The sequence below is a fragment of the Charadrius vociferus genome, unplaced genomic scaffold, assembly GCF_000708025.1.
Source record: "Charadrius vociferus isolate BGI_N301 unplaced genomic scaffold, ASM70802v2 scaffold436, whole genome shotgun sequence".
NCBI classification, from domain to species: domain Eukaryota; kingdom Metazoa; phylum Chordata; class Aves; order Charadriiformes; family Charadriidae; genus Charadrius; species Charadrius vociferus.
This window is the reverse complement of record NW_009649187.1, coordinates 3,664,428-3,678,547: the sequence shown is the minus strand read 5'-3', so window position 1 is coordinate 3,678,547 and position 14,120 is coordinate 3,664,428. Positions and strand designations below refer to the sequence as shown.

Below are 14,120 nucleotides of genomic sequence, written 5' to 3'. Positions count from 1 at the left end.
ACACAGAAGAGCAACGTCAAAACCACAAGGTGAACACAGATGTCCTTGGATTCACAACTACATTGTTAACAGTGTCACTTTTTTTGACCCTTCTGGATAGCATCTTTCAAGTAGCCACACAGCATTGCTTTACCAACTGCACCGTAGCAGTTGGTAAACAGCCGCCTGCAGTTCAGGACAATTCTTTTACAGCCTACAGTAATACAACCTGACAAGTTGATCAAGAAGTGCAGAATAACTATTTTCCCACCTGGAACCAGAGGGCAAACTCAAATCTGCAAGAAACTCAAGTGGGCCAGTCCTCAGCTAATTACTTCAGATCACTGTCAGAACTTGTGGGACCATTGACAATCACAACAATCCAAATGCTTTCACACACCAGATGCACAGTCCTTCTACAACGGTATGGTACACAATCTTTGGAAAAAAATAGCGCAGATGTGTCACATTCAGAGAGCAAATGCCACTTTCTAGAAGATCTTCCATGCAAGCAACACCAAGCCCAATGCTCTGCTGTTTGTGTGGCTCTGCCTATGAGGGCATGGTGCAGTATAAGAAGAAGGAAGTATTAACAGATAATGTGCAGCGATAAGGCAGAGAAAACAGAAATAAATCTCTTCTCCCCAAGTAGCTTCCTGTGTGTCAAACAGAATGCTGTGACAATTATTGCAAAACCTTGCCTGCTGGTGTAACTGAAAACCTTGCAGCACTGCCTGTTCCTCTTGCACTGCCTGATACTGTGTCAAGAGGCGTGTGCCTGATTAAGGAGTAAGAAAAGACCCCAAAGACACTGGTAAAAGTACACCTGCGTCTGCAACAGTAACATTCAACTACTGTCCCCTGTGTTGTCCATTCCATTAGGAAGAAAAAAAAAAGGGAGGCAGCCTAATAAACTTTTATCTACCCTATCAATAGCACCAACACTGTGGGGAAAACACAAAGAAGCATAGACAGATGTACCACGTAGGAGAAACTGGCTGTGAAGTAAAGCATGACTGAGTCTGCACTCATATAATTTTTACCATAGTCACGTTTGTCTCCCTCCTTGTTTCCAGGAACTCAGTTCTTCAGGTCTTGGGAGATAGCTGGGGAAGGACTAACCCAGTTCATCTTTCTCACTCCTCCAGTCCAACACTGCTCATGGTGCCACAGCTTTATTCTCTGTAGATCCTGCCACCTGAAACTACCTCAAAATATACTGCATTCAAATCTGTGCACAGGGATGGTCCTCTCCCAACTACAATCAGAACTGAATAAAGTTAATACAATTGCTCCTATGGTGCAACAGGGAACTTTAAATATATCCTGGAGATACCAAGCCAGTCCACAGGAATCATTTACATAAGAGCTAAATTGATTTCAAAGGTTTTACATTAAGACCTTGCTGACAGATCATTAGATTTTCTACCTTAACAAAATTTCAAATTCCCTTCCGTGGCAGGTCATCTAGTCTTTTAAACCTTTTATCCAAAAGCGAAACATTTTGAAACGTTTTTTCTCCAACCCACTCCCAATTAGTATACATGAAAGAAATTACATCCAGATACCACATGTCCTTTTTCCATAAGTTCTGTGCTGTGCTCTGTGTCAGCTTCTCCCATAACAACCAGAAACCCACATCAGGTTGGGAGACCACCCAGCACTCCAGGCAAGAAGCCCCTCCAAACAGAAAAATCAAGGAGCATGATGCATCTCAACTATTACTTTTATGAGGTACCACAGCAGCAGTTATATCCAAAACAAGGAACATAATAGTCTGTCAGGTCCCATTTCCCAATCTGGCTAGTGTATCAGAATGCTTAAAAGTGATCAGTACAGTTCAATTATCATTAATGACAACCAATGGGAGTAACATGATACGTTGAAAGTACAAGGAAATGCTGTCCTACCTGGGGCAATTTCAAAGAGATGTTTCCCTGGTTCATCAGGATTAGGTGGCAGCTCGTTCACCTGATTGCCTTGCAGTAGTATCAAACCCTGTAAGGGACATGAACACCAGTGAAAGGGGAAAGGCCACAAAGAGGGTAAGGAAAAAGAAAATAATGTAACAGACACAGCAAATTCAAGCCCCACTCTTCAACTGAGTCCATCTCCTCTCCACCCTTCTAAGAATAGATTGAACTGGTCATGCACCTGCCTCACCTGTCCTTTCTCACACCAGACACTTCTAGTCAAATGATTTTTACTCTGGAATAATGCCATTCTGAGCATGCATAGGCGATTCTCCTTGGTTTCCATAACTAATTATACCTTACAAAAGTTTCATCTCACATTATATCTACTTTTCCTTCACCCTTTAGTTTCTGGTTCCAGCCTGCAGCAATGACGTGGCTGAAGATCTACTTCTAAATCTTTATTTCTTTAACTGAAGAAAATGGCCTGTTTTCCAGAGATTCTCAGTAACACAGATGTTCCCAAGAAGATACAGGAGGACAGCAGCTGATTCAGGGTTGCAAGGCAATGGGACTACCTTTTAATCCAAGGAAGTATAGTTTCCCTAGCAAGAAATCTGAGCCCCCTTACTTCCCAAGTTCAAATGCTACCAGAATTCAGATTCATTTTCATGTTGAGCCCAAGCATAATTAACATAACATATTCCAGTTCAGGGATTCTGCATAGCTGGTGGTATAGTATCTTCAAAGTGAAAAAAAATCATCTTCATCTATGGAAAAGCTGAAAGAGAGATCACAGGAAGCTCTTGTCTGGTAACATGGGTGAAACAAGAATGAACACACTATTTTGAGACATTGTTTCTCCACTTTTTTTGGTTTAATCTTTGACATTTTAAAGAGTTTCCAGCTAACGTTCTTTAGGACATACACACAATAAAACAGATAAAAGGCAGTAAAAACTGGGACTCTCAAGAGTTAAGCCATGAAGAGTGTAATAAGCTGCTTCTACTTTTGCACCAGACTGCCCTGGAATTGAAGCTGGATTCAAACCATCTTTTTTTGGCTGAGCAGAAAAAGAAGTTGTTGTTTCAGTCAGTTCTTTTCATGCATACCCCTAGTAAACATGCACAGTCACATTTTCTCCAACAAACTAGGCAACAGCCAAATGCAAAACACATTGGAGCATCATAACATTGGTAATCAAAACAAATCCCAGTTACAATCTTTGTCAGCTTCCAGATTCATATTACTGAGTAATACAATTAATATCTCATGAGACAGACAATCCAGGATTTCAACTGATAGAAGACAATGCATCATAGCACCTTGTCAATCTTCTCCATAAAATAGAAAAGCCAGTTGTGTTATTTTTCATTACATCTGTTATGGCATAACTTTCCGGGCTTTGCCCCTTAGTAATACATTTTCCTACAGATGCTTTGTTTGGAGAAACCACTGTAATAAACCAAGGAGCCAGCTTCTATTAAATGTAAATGAATTAAGTTTTACTCTTTTCTTTGAACACAGAACATTCAAGAACTACTACAAATAAATTACCAGAACAGTAACGCTTGAGATGGAAAATATTGCAGCTAGGAAACAAGCTCCGAGTCACAGAGTTTTACAAGTTGGCATTCCAGTTCTGACAACCTCCCCTAATAAAACAACTTGCTGCTTTGAAAGATTCTGCTCGTGGCAGACTATGTCTCACAAGTAGTCAAATTTGTTCTTCACAAAATAGAACTCAACCTGTCACGTCACTGTAGATTCAGCAACCTGATTCCATGTTTTGCCATCCCTCAGTGGCATCAGGCTGTAGACCTTGATTTACTTCCTCTTGACAAGCCAGATCAACATCCTAGCGCAGGGAATCCCCGTCATCCAGAATTCATAAAACTACTCCAGCTAATCACATATTGCAGGCCAGTGCACAGTTAAAAGGTAGAAATTGAAGATGCACAGAATTTGAGTATTCACAGCCTACAGAATAACAAATACTACTCTATATCCAACAGATCTGCATCACCACCCCGGTGTTGCCACATTTTAAAAATATCAGAAAATAAAAGTTCCAGAAGCAAAATTAGTTTGACCAAGTTGTATATATGCTGAATGTTCAACAATGCGGACTATTGCTGTTCTTTCCACAGAATGTAAAAGCAAAAGTGATCATGAAAGAAAAAAGAAACCCTTAAAAGCAAGTCAGATTTTGTATTGAGGCCTTCAGTTTAGATACCCCTGGTTTTGCTTTGACGAAACTGTGCATTTACATTTCAATTTTGTTTCCCTGCATTTAAAAATAAAGAAGAGAGGGGAGAAAAAGAAGAAGTAGCTACTATGTTAACCTGAGGCTGAAGCACACAAGTAAGTGCATGCAGAGAGGTGCGAGTGCCACAATTCTTCTTGTCATTTAAAAAAGCTTCTTTATGAAGAATAGAACCTAAAGTCTTAATATTGCACACAGAAATCCAAACCTTTCCCAGTTTTAGGAGTATATGGAACATCCCTAGGGAAGCGGTGAAATGGCAGCACAAGCAGAAAAAAAATGAAATATTTAAGTTGCACAATTGAAACCAGAAGGGGTTTCAGAATAGCCTAAGACAAGAATGCCAAGAAGCCACAAGAAAGGACCCTGAAAATCACAAAGTTGGCTAAAAAAAAAAAATAATAAAAAAGCTTTTAAGGTCATTTTGTCAGTATAACTTAAATTTGGTGTTTATTCATTCTCAGCTGTTAATTTACATTTTCAGGCAATTATCTTATTAACACAAGCTAGAAATGTACATATAGCAGTTAGAACTAATCCAATATCAGTTGATTCCAGCTGATCAGATTTTCAGAGCTTCAGGTAACGTTTGAAAGCTGGCAATAGCTGTTTTCTGTCAGAAGATGTAATCCTCTTAAATGTTAACAGCTGCTTTCCTTTGAGGACCAATTTACATTTTTGTAGAAAGAAAAGTTGTTGAAGAGGCAGTAACTCTCTCCCTCCCTCCCTTTAAGGTACAGTCCTCTCTTAAGCAGCAAACTAGCTAGTCTCAAAATGGGTAGTGCCTACAAGCCAGCACAAAATAAGAGTTAGGCCTTGCTTATCCAATAGTATAAAGGAAATATAAATCCCCATTTGAAACAGTTACCTAAATCTCACATTTACAGTCAAGCAGAACTCTGGACTCTGAATCAAGCCATGTGTTACTTCAGTAAAAGGCATGCTTTTGTGGAGGGTTCTTTCCCTTACCCTTAAGTAAACTTGGCAAATACATAGAGCAAGGTCACACATATATTAGGCAAAACCCAGTGACAGACATGCCAGCTTTTTGCTGTTTTATGGCATGGAATGGCGAAGATGTACAGCAGTATATACAGACCAGAAGATTCAGAGTGTATTTACAGTGAAGAGCAGGAGCAGCTCACAGAAAAGCACTGTCAAATTAGTTTCAGAAAGCCCATCTTTCTGCAGGAAACTGAAGTCAATGATGAAGCCAAAGGGTTAAATCGAAATCTCACACTGCAGTGCCTTCCAGAGGTTGTAATTTGCTTGCCTGGGGTCACCCTTCTCCTGCAACAAAAGTAAGCAAATGGACTTTCTCCATGCTTGATGCATCATATGGTGCAATGTGACCTGCACCCCTTCAGTGAGACACACCTATGGTAAAGGAGTGTGATGTTTGCTCTGGAAGAGATTACAGAGGTATAAATTGTTTGAACTAATACCCTAAACCAAAGCACTTCCCAGTCAAAATACACTTCCTTTTTGATCCTTTTCAGAACATATTTGATTTTATATATCCCGTAGAAAGTTCTCACTGAAGTGACTTCCTTCTTATTCTCATTTTAACCAGCTTTGATGAAATAGAGGAGAAGGGAAAGATCACTGTGTACCAGAGGTCATTTAAAAAAAACAAGAACAACCACAGCCACGGGACAGTGGAAGGAAGGAACGCAGGACTTGCTGCAGTCACAGTGGCAATGAGGACTGTAACACCAGTACAGGTACTTTCTCCTTACCAGTGTGCACTTCGTTCAGCTGTGCAATGAAGTTGCAGCAAGTTGAGCTGGTAGCGTAACAATAGGAAGAAGAGTAGGGAAACAATAGAACCAGAATTGTTTTTCAGAAAGAAAAATTGAGGAATGTTCACTCTACCTATGAGGAACAAGAGAAGCCTGCAACCTAGACCCATCTCTGTAGTACTTTTAGGTCATAGGTGTATATATAGAGAGCAAAGGTCTTCAGATCACCTTCTTGTGCATTTCTCTCTGCATGTATCAGGAATTGTGCAGAGCTCTTCTGCCTCATATAACCAGCCCTTTTAGGGGATGAAATGCTTCTCCAGAGGGTAACAGAGTATCTAGCTCACAGCTGTCCAATCTCCCTGGCACACTGTGGAGAACTTTAAATAAACACAGCTGAAAAGGTAGAAAAAAACCCAAATCCATCTTAGCAGGGAGGGTGTATCAACTCTGACAGTTGCTGTCACTGGTAGAAAGACATTACTAAATTTAAACAGATTGATGTGTCCTTGTCTACCATCCACTCAGATTGCATTAGCAATCTTGCTTGGGCAGTAAATTAATGATGGGTTAAATCAGTTTAAATTTCCCAAGATCTAGCTTGATATATGCCAAAGCATGCCCCAGAAATAAACTTCAGTTCATGACTAAGTTATTCCTCCCTCCCTCAGGCTTTGGGAGCCTGAGATGGCTGAACAGCTCAAGGGCCAGGCAATAGGTTACAGACCTTCCAGTAAGCTGGAGGTTCAAATGCAATTTTTGATGATAGCATCACCTTGCCCCCTTTCAAGGCCTTGGTTCTTTGAGGAAGAATCTTAAAGAGGATGAGTGTTCATACCTTAAAGGTATGTGGTCCTCCCTAACACAACCAACTGAGGAGTCCTGTACCAGGCTCTGTGGAGCCAAGATCTGGTAAAGAAAAGCTTTAACATGAAACATGAGTGGAAAGCTTTTCTTGATTGAGTCCCTCAGCAAACACAGTTGGTGCCAGAACACTGATCATTCTAATTCTCATACCATTACCTTTAACACAGCACTTGAGTCACTATTAGAAATGCTTACAAGATGGGAGGGGCGGTAAAAAGCAAGGCTCAAATCTGCCCTCAGGTATGCATTTCTGAATCCCAGGCCAAGGATGAACTGACCACATGACCATCTTTATTTTAACTGAACATGGAACAAAATTTCTACAACAGCTTTATACCAACAAATTATTTCTGACCCTGAATTCTAAGGATCAAATAGCCCAAGCTAACCAACAACCAGGCTTAGCCTTAGTGTCAGTGACATCGATGGAAGTCAAATTGCCTCATATTTAAAGCAGGCTAAGGACAGACCTCCATGGTTCAACTGATAAGTAAATTGTTGACTCATATCCTCATGTCTCAGGCCAGGAACAGAGAGCAAAATGACAAAGGAAAAAAAAGGACACAATGTAGGAGGGTACTTCGCAAAGTCCATACTGAGTGGTTTATCTAGAATGGTTGTGAGTTTTAAAATGAAGGAAAAACAACAAGTCAACAGAACAGGATAAACTTTCAGCACCCTTCCCTCCCAATCCTATTGTCCTACATTTTGACTTTGAGGTTCACTGAAATTAGAAGACATACTGAAGGCATTCCAAAGAGAAGAGGAAAACACTGGAAAGGCAACAAGACAAAATTGCAAATGCATCAGAAATTAACCCAAAAAGTATCATATACAACATCATCTTCAGAGTCCAGTCACGTTCTAGAAAATTCTACTGTTTTCTAGAGTTGCAAAATTCAAGCTCACTACAGATGCACTAATGCCTTTTATCATACCAAGTCAACACTGAAAGAAAGGTTAATGAATTAGCTGCAGAGTGGCTTCTGTTCCCCCGGAAATTGGAGAGGGGCGCATGCTACCTCCTACCCTGGGAACAGAAACAAACCCAAAGCTACTTTAAAACCTTACACATATATTGACAGAGTTAGTAGGAGCATCAAAAGCTCTTTGCAGGTCAGTCCTCCCTTCCCCCTTTCCTCATAGGGGCACCTGAGAAAATACTCAAGAAAAGCAATGGCTACAAGTTCACCCTCTAACCTTTGGCACAGAAATCAGTCTGATGGAGTGGACTGTGCAACTGCAACTATGTCATATGGCACACAAACACACACCCCTTCAACAGTACTTGATCCATTAAGACCATAGAATAACTCCTCTTCACTCCAGTAAGCCTGCAGCAATCTTTTGTTAGACCACAGATCCCTCTTTTCAGCATTATTGTCAAGGGAATAATATCTACAATTTACTCTAAGGACATGGAAACACAGGTTTTCATAAAAATAGGCAATGCAACATCCATAAACAAGAAGACATTGTTTAAGATTTCTCCTTTGAAGCATTATGGCATAAATTTCACTTGACTTTATCAGATAAACAATAAGAATATGACACTCTTCCAGAGTACATATAAATAATCAAGTAGACAGAGGATCAATCGGAATGTCAGTGAAGTTATTGATTTAGTTTTTGCACACAAGCTTGCAGACCATACTTAATTTTTAAAACAGAAAGATTTAAAAGAAGCACGAGTATCTTTAGAGCCGAAGGAAATTAGGCATTAATATATACTGATGAAAATATTTACATGGCCTGTAACAAAGGCCTTCCAGGGTCACAGCTGTCTTCCTAAGTTGTGTGGGCATGCCTATACCATTGTCCCTTCATTCCAGAGAATCCTAAGCAATAGCTATTCACATGTTGCAAAAGTACATCTCATCTCTGCGATGCATACAGTCCTAGCTGAAGTTAGAGGCAAACCCTAGTTTGGAACTGTTACAAGAACAGTCAGGATGCATCAGGCCCTGTATCATCTTATACAATATGGTTTCCTCCAGTGATAAATGTACAGCAACCCTGTCACCAAAAAGGGACAGAGTTAAAGAAACCCCTTCCAACGTGACTACCTGAGGCAGCTCCTCCCTCATCATGTTCACTGACACAGTTCGGAAGCACCCAGCTCTCCCTGTGCATTGTATAGGAAGGTGCTTGTCTTAAACATGCAAAATCCAGCTGTTGCAGAGTCCTAAGCAACAACAGGTTACATCAAGTTCAAGCCTCTCTAGCCCTTATACAGCAGACTATCCATAACGATGGATCAAATCCCTGATTAGGGAAGTGCAAAACATAAGATGCAGCCAACATCCTCCTGCATCTACCATGCACGCGTCAGGCTCACAGGGGAAAATTCATTTCCGTTCTCCCTCCACAATGAAATTTTTGTGTAACAGTTAAGCATGCAGCTGCATAGAGCAGTTTAATAATAGGCTATAATGAGTGTGTGGATGGTGATGATATTAACACAGGCTGTCTGTCACTCTGTAATGCCTGTACTGACTCATCAGGAGGCAACAGTACAGGGACATCGTCTGGCTTATTCGATTATGTTCCCTCTGTTCAATGACTCTGGTTAGAGACCTGACAGTCAAAACAATGACTACATGAAATATGCTGCATAGTATGCTACAGCAACTAGTAAAGCCCTTAGCTCAAATGTCGCAAGCATATTTTACAGGCCTATCGAAGAACTTGAATAAGAAATTCTTCATCTCAGTTATAAGCTTTATCCCAACCTGTAGAGTAAACGCATCCACCCACTAAGCGATGTAGATATAGAAGGGTCAGAGAAGTAGAAAAATCATCCTGAATTTAGTGCTGGGTCCAGACTGACCATTGCAATGTCCTCAGCTCTGCATTTACCCTAGGTGCAGGAACACTGTCCTTTCATTATAACTTTTTTTAGAGAAACACATTTAATTGTAAGAAATTAGTGCTAGACCAGCAACACACTCACAAAAGGCATGTGAAGTAGCAAGAATTTAGTAAAAAATTCCATTCATTTACACTTGAGATACATACTTGTCCAATGCTCACTTTATTCAAAACTGTAAAATATTCACTACCAAAAAGTTGCAAGTTAAACATGTCATGTGCCCATGGGAATGTTGCATGGTGACTGTCTATTACCCTTGATCACCAAACTGCCCTACAGCTACTCAGTACATAATTAATTAGCATCTCCTAAGTCTTTTGCAAGGGTAAATGTGCTTTGGAAAGCTTTCTTGCACACATTTGTTGTCCCATGGACAAACTGATACAGCTGATCTAAACTTACCATTTTAAGTAGCCCTACTGTGGTTCAATTTATTCAATTACCATTTAGCGGTTGTTATTAGATTATCTAACCACTAGATGACCTTTTCTCTCTTTGCTAGCTCCTAAATATTCTGATTGTGTCCCTTTCCTCTGTCCATTTTCTTCCCATGGTCTACTTTGGGACTGTCCTATGACAGTGTCCAATACACTTTGTGCAGCAAGACTCAATCAGTGGTTTCCACCAGGAAAATTATTCTTCTCTTTCATTCATGTTCCATAAAGTCTAAAAGTTTTGATAAAGACAAACTTCAGACAGTTTCATTTTTTTGCCCATTGTAGGTCACATTGTCTGTTAAATTAGTTTTTGCTGCCAGACACAGACTACTCCTTCCAGATATGGACAGCACAGGGCCTTGTGTAAATTCTTTCTCCTCAAAATTTGCACAGAAAAGCAGTAACTCTCAGGTGCATATAAAACACACTAAAACACATATTACAGACCATTCTCAAGTGTCACATGCTGGCATGTAGTAAAATCTATATACTCTACCCACACAAGCTTGCCCTAAGCAGCTGGCTCACCTCTCTGCTTAACAATGGATTATTTGGGAGACAATGAATCCCAGCTGACTAAGCAAGGTTTTTTACTTCTGCCTCAGTAGTCTGGAACTCTATAGCTCTTCCTGTCAAACTCCAGTCTTATCAATGACCATACTAAAATTTGGAGCTCAGCATGACTAACAGGTACATAAACACCTTCTAACCTTCTCCCAAGCTCTACTACTTGCCTGGGTAGCAGCTAGGTCTCCCTGCAACATCTCTTACCTTTGAAACTCCTTAAGTGTGTATGGTTTTGGCTAGGATAGAGAGCAATTGAAATGAGCTGTCAATCAAAGTAGTAACTGTGATGCACATAGAAGTCACAACCAACATGCCCTACAGTTCTCTATTCATACCTGAGGTTTAGTTTCCTCTTCATCTTTATAATAGAAGAGCTGGTCCCCACGCAGCACAAACCACCGCTGCTGCCAGTTCTTCATAATACTCCTTTGTTTCTTCAGCCAGCCACACTTCAGCACACGTTCTTGAGGGTTTGGAGAAGAAGGTCTGGAGGGAGGCCCAATCTGTTCACCCATCACCAAACTCTTTGACCGGGCTGAAAAAGCAATTACAGAGTAAAGGAAATAAATAAATAAGGAAAAGAACACACAGAGAGGCTAAATAACCATTCCATACTTCTCAGACATGGACAGACCACTACATGCCTGCTACCTCTTTGAGCAGGTACTTGTTTTTCAGGGCGTACATTCAAGCTCATGAGAGTCAAAGACACAACAAACATCAGCTTTTTGGTACTGCTCACTCTAGCAGCCTTCTAAGTGACACAATACCTCCATCAAGGCTCCACTGTGCATACTACCTTTTTTGGGGGTAAGTCATTACTGCCTTGCAGCTCTACATGCAAATAACGATATTGCTCTCATAAAGGGATATTTACCCAGTGAGGATGTATAAGTGTGGTCAGAGGGAACAGAAGAGGAGGAAGGAGAGAGCATAAGAAAATATTGTCATTCCACACACTATCACTACTGGGGTGATTAGCCAGTGAAACCAGCTGTCAGAGGAGGGAAAGGAGAAGAAAGAAAAGAGATTCCAAACTGAGAAAAATTCAAAAAGGGTATAGTCACATATAGACAGTGTAGCTATCCAGAATGATAGAACGATTAAAATCACCTCACTCTTCAGGTTGTTTTTTTTTTTCTTCAATGTCAGAAAAAGACAAAATAGAGAAAAACCACAAGTAAATCTCAGGAAAGGTTTCACAACGAGAAAAAAACTCTATTGCCCTTTCCTTCTTCTCTTCCCACGTGCCTGCTGTAAGAGTATGGAAGCTTGGGGTATTTAAAGCTAGTCTGGAGTAGCAGATAATGATTATATACAACAGGCAACAAGCTAGTCCTCTAGAATGGATAGGTTAGATAACCCCATAGGTCTTTTCCATCTCTACTTCCTTTGGATTTATGAAGTATCTTATAGTAACAGTTATTTAATATCTCATGCCATTTTCCTTCATTAATGCTAACATGATCCTGTTCCTTCCCATTTTCTACATTCAGCCAACTTAAAGCATAATTTATAATTGCCCACTTGAAACAGGGCTACAGTTTACAGGCCAGTACCAGTAAATCTACATCGATGTCTTGCATTAACACTGTAAACTGCTGCAGCTAAGAAACAGGCAAGCTTCTTACTCAGGCATCCCTGATACACTACAGCTAATTCAGCCTGTCACAAAGGGCAACCCTCTGCCTCTCAAAGTACTGTCTAGTTTTGCCTCTTTTGGGTTCAGACAATTAAGACATATGGCCTTGATGTTACCCCCTGACTCTGGTTTCTGCCCCTGGTGCCTCACCACACAGTGATGGAACTGACAACATATGCCAAAGAAAGAAAAAGAAAGTGGAGGTCATGGTTTGGGAATAAAAATTTAATAATAATAAATGTTTTAAAAAAAAATCTCAATAGCAACATTAAGCTTGATCCTGTTTCTTCTCTTCCATGAAGCAAACCACAATAGGAGAGGCAAATAAAGGACTGAGGTCAAATCTTTGGAGAGCATCCTCTGTGTAATCCAGTGAGGGAAATCACATTGGTGTCTATAATAAAGTCTACTTTGACCTTCCCCATGACCTGGCAGTCAGGCCATCATGTTCTGCTTCATAAAGAAATATAAAACCAGCACTTTTACACACTAAACACTTCTGTCAGCAGAGGACAGATCTGAATGGTACCACATCATCCATTATCAAAAAGCCTCAACAACAGCAATCTCCACTCGTAAAGTATCATACATCCCCCCCATACACACTTGAAAATCTGCTAGCCTCTCCTGTAACCGTGCAGTAGACACTCAGCCTGGCCTCTGGCATCTTCCTGTTTTTCTAGGCAGAAGATGGCATCCCTTTGTTAATCTTAAAATTCAGACTCAATGAAAGCCCTGTCCAATAGGCAGAAGGGATTTCCCCCCCCCACCCCCCCCATTTCTCTGAACTGCTAAGGTAAGTTCTGCTACTCCCAATTGTGAATAATAGGTTTTGCCTTGTGCCTCAATCATGCAAAATTAGGTTTCAACCTATTTCCTGCTGTAAGAAATTGCTTTTATTTTGTTTTCAGCTTCACTTTAAAACTTAATTAAAAAACTGAAAATATATAAGAAGTGCTGATGCAGTATCACAGCTTTTTCAGAACTGCACTTCCCTTATTTTTGGCTAAAATACTTTGCTGAATTTAACCTGAGCTCACATACAGCACTAGTCCTACATTAGTGAAGTTTACCGGTAAACTTCAGATTCGTTTAAGTAGCCCAGCACTGCTCAATTCTGATTTTCATATAGCCAAAACAATTAAAAAATTTAATACAGTTTTCACTTAAAATCAGGCTCTGACATATCCAGGCTTATTCTCTAAACTTACTCACTATAGTCTGAGCTATCAGACAGGCATTTTCATTCCAGCAAAATATATAAGGAATTGCTTTTCACGACCCTTATGCCTTAATACATCCCTTTCTGGCAACACAGTGCCCTCTAGCAGATGATTACAAAAAATACTAGAACAACTTCGTCTCCTCCTCCCCCCTATCACTGCCAAGAAACACAGGATCCTATTTCACATGCATGTAGTAAGAAAACTGACTTTTCACATTTAAATCGCTATTGCAGAGGCCCATAAGGATTTAGTTGAAGGAACCACCTCTGCCTCGTCCCAGGCCATGTTTTGCAGCAAGGACCAAATTATAATCTAGTTTAGACTGCCCCAGATTCCTTTCCGCATTCACGTTACAACATATGTTATTACAAGAACAAATATCCCAAGAATGCACTTTTCCAAATGGAACTATAATGTTTCTTCGGCAACATCTTTACTATTAACCTAACCAATTAGCCTAATAACTCCAAAATCTGTACTTCAGTAAGCACCTTGGTCATCTCCACACTGAAGCACCTCAGCACTCTCCAGACTAAGCATGCATCTCCAGCAGTTTCCAGTTTTCCTGACTTGCGTATAGTTAATGTAAATCCTTTCCTACTTCACCCT

At 40.3% G+C, this 14,120-nt stretch overlaps 1 protein-coding gene across 1 annotated transcript in view; it reads right to left on the bottom strand.

Annotated features, from left to right (window-relative positions):
• Nucleotides 1-13,302, bottom strand: part of ARHGAP22 (Rho GTPase activating protein 22) — a 131,260-nt gene extending 117,958 nt beyond the window's left edge. Inside the window, exons 1-3 of the mRNA XM_009888712.1 lie at nt 13,293-13,302; nt 10,979-11,178; nt 1,890-1,977 (exon numbers count right to left, since the gene is read on the bottom strand). Of these exons, the coding sequence (XP_009887014.1) occupies nt 1,890-1,977; nt 10,979-11,158 (268 nt within the window). The 5' untranslated portion in view covers nt 11,159-11,178; nt 13,293-13,302. The remainder of the gene's footprint in view (nt 1-1,889; nt 1,978-10,978; nt 11,179-13,292) is intronic.
• Nucleotides 13,303-14,120: the final 818 nt, after the last annotated feature.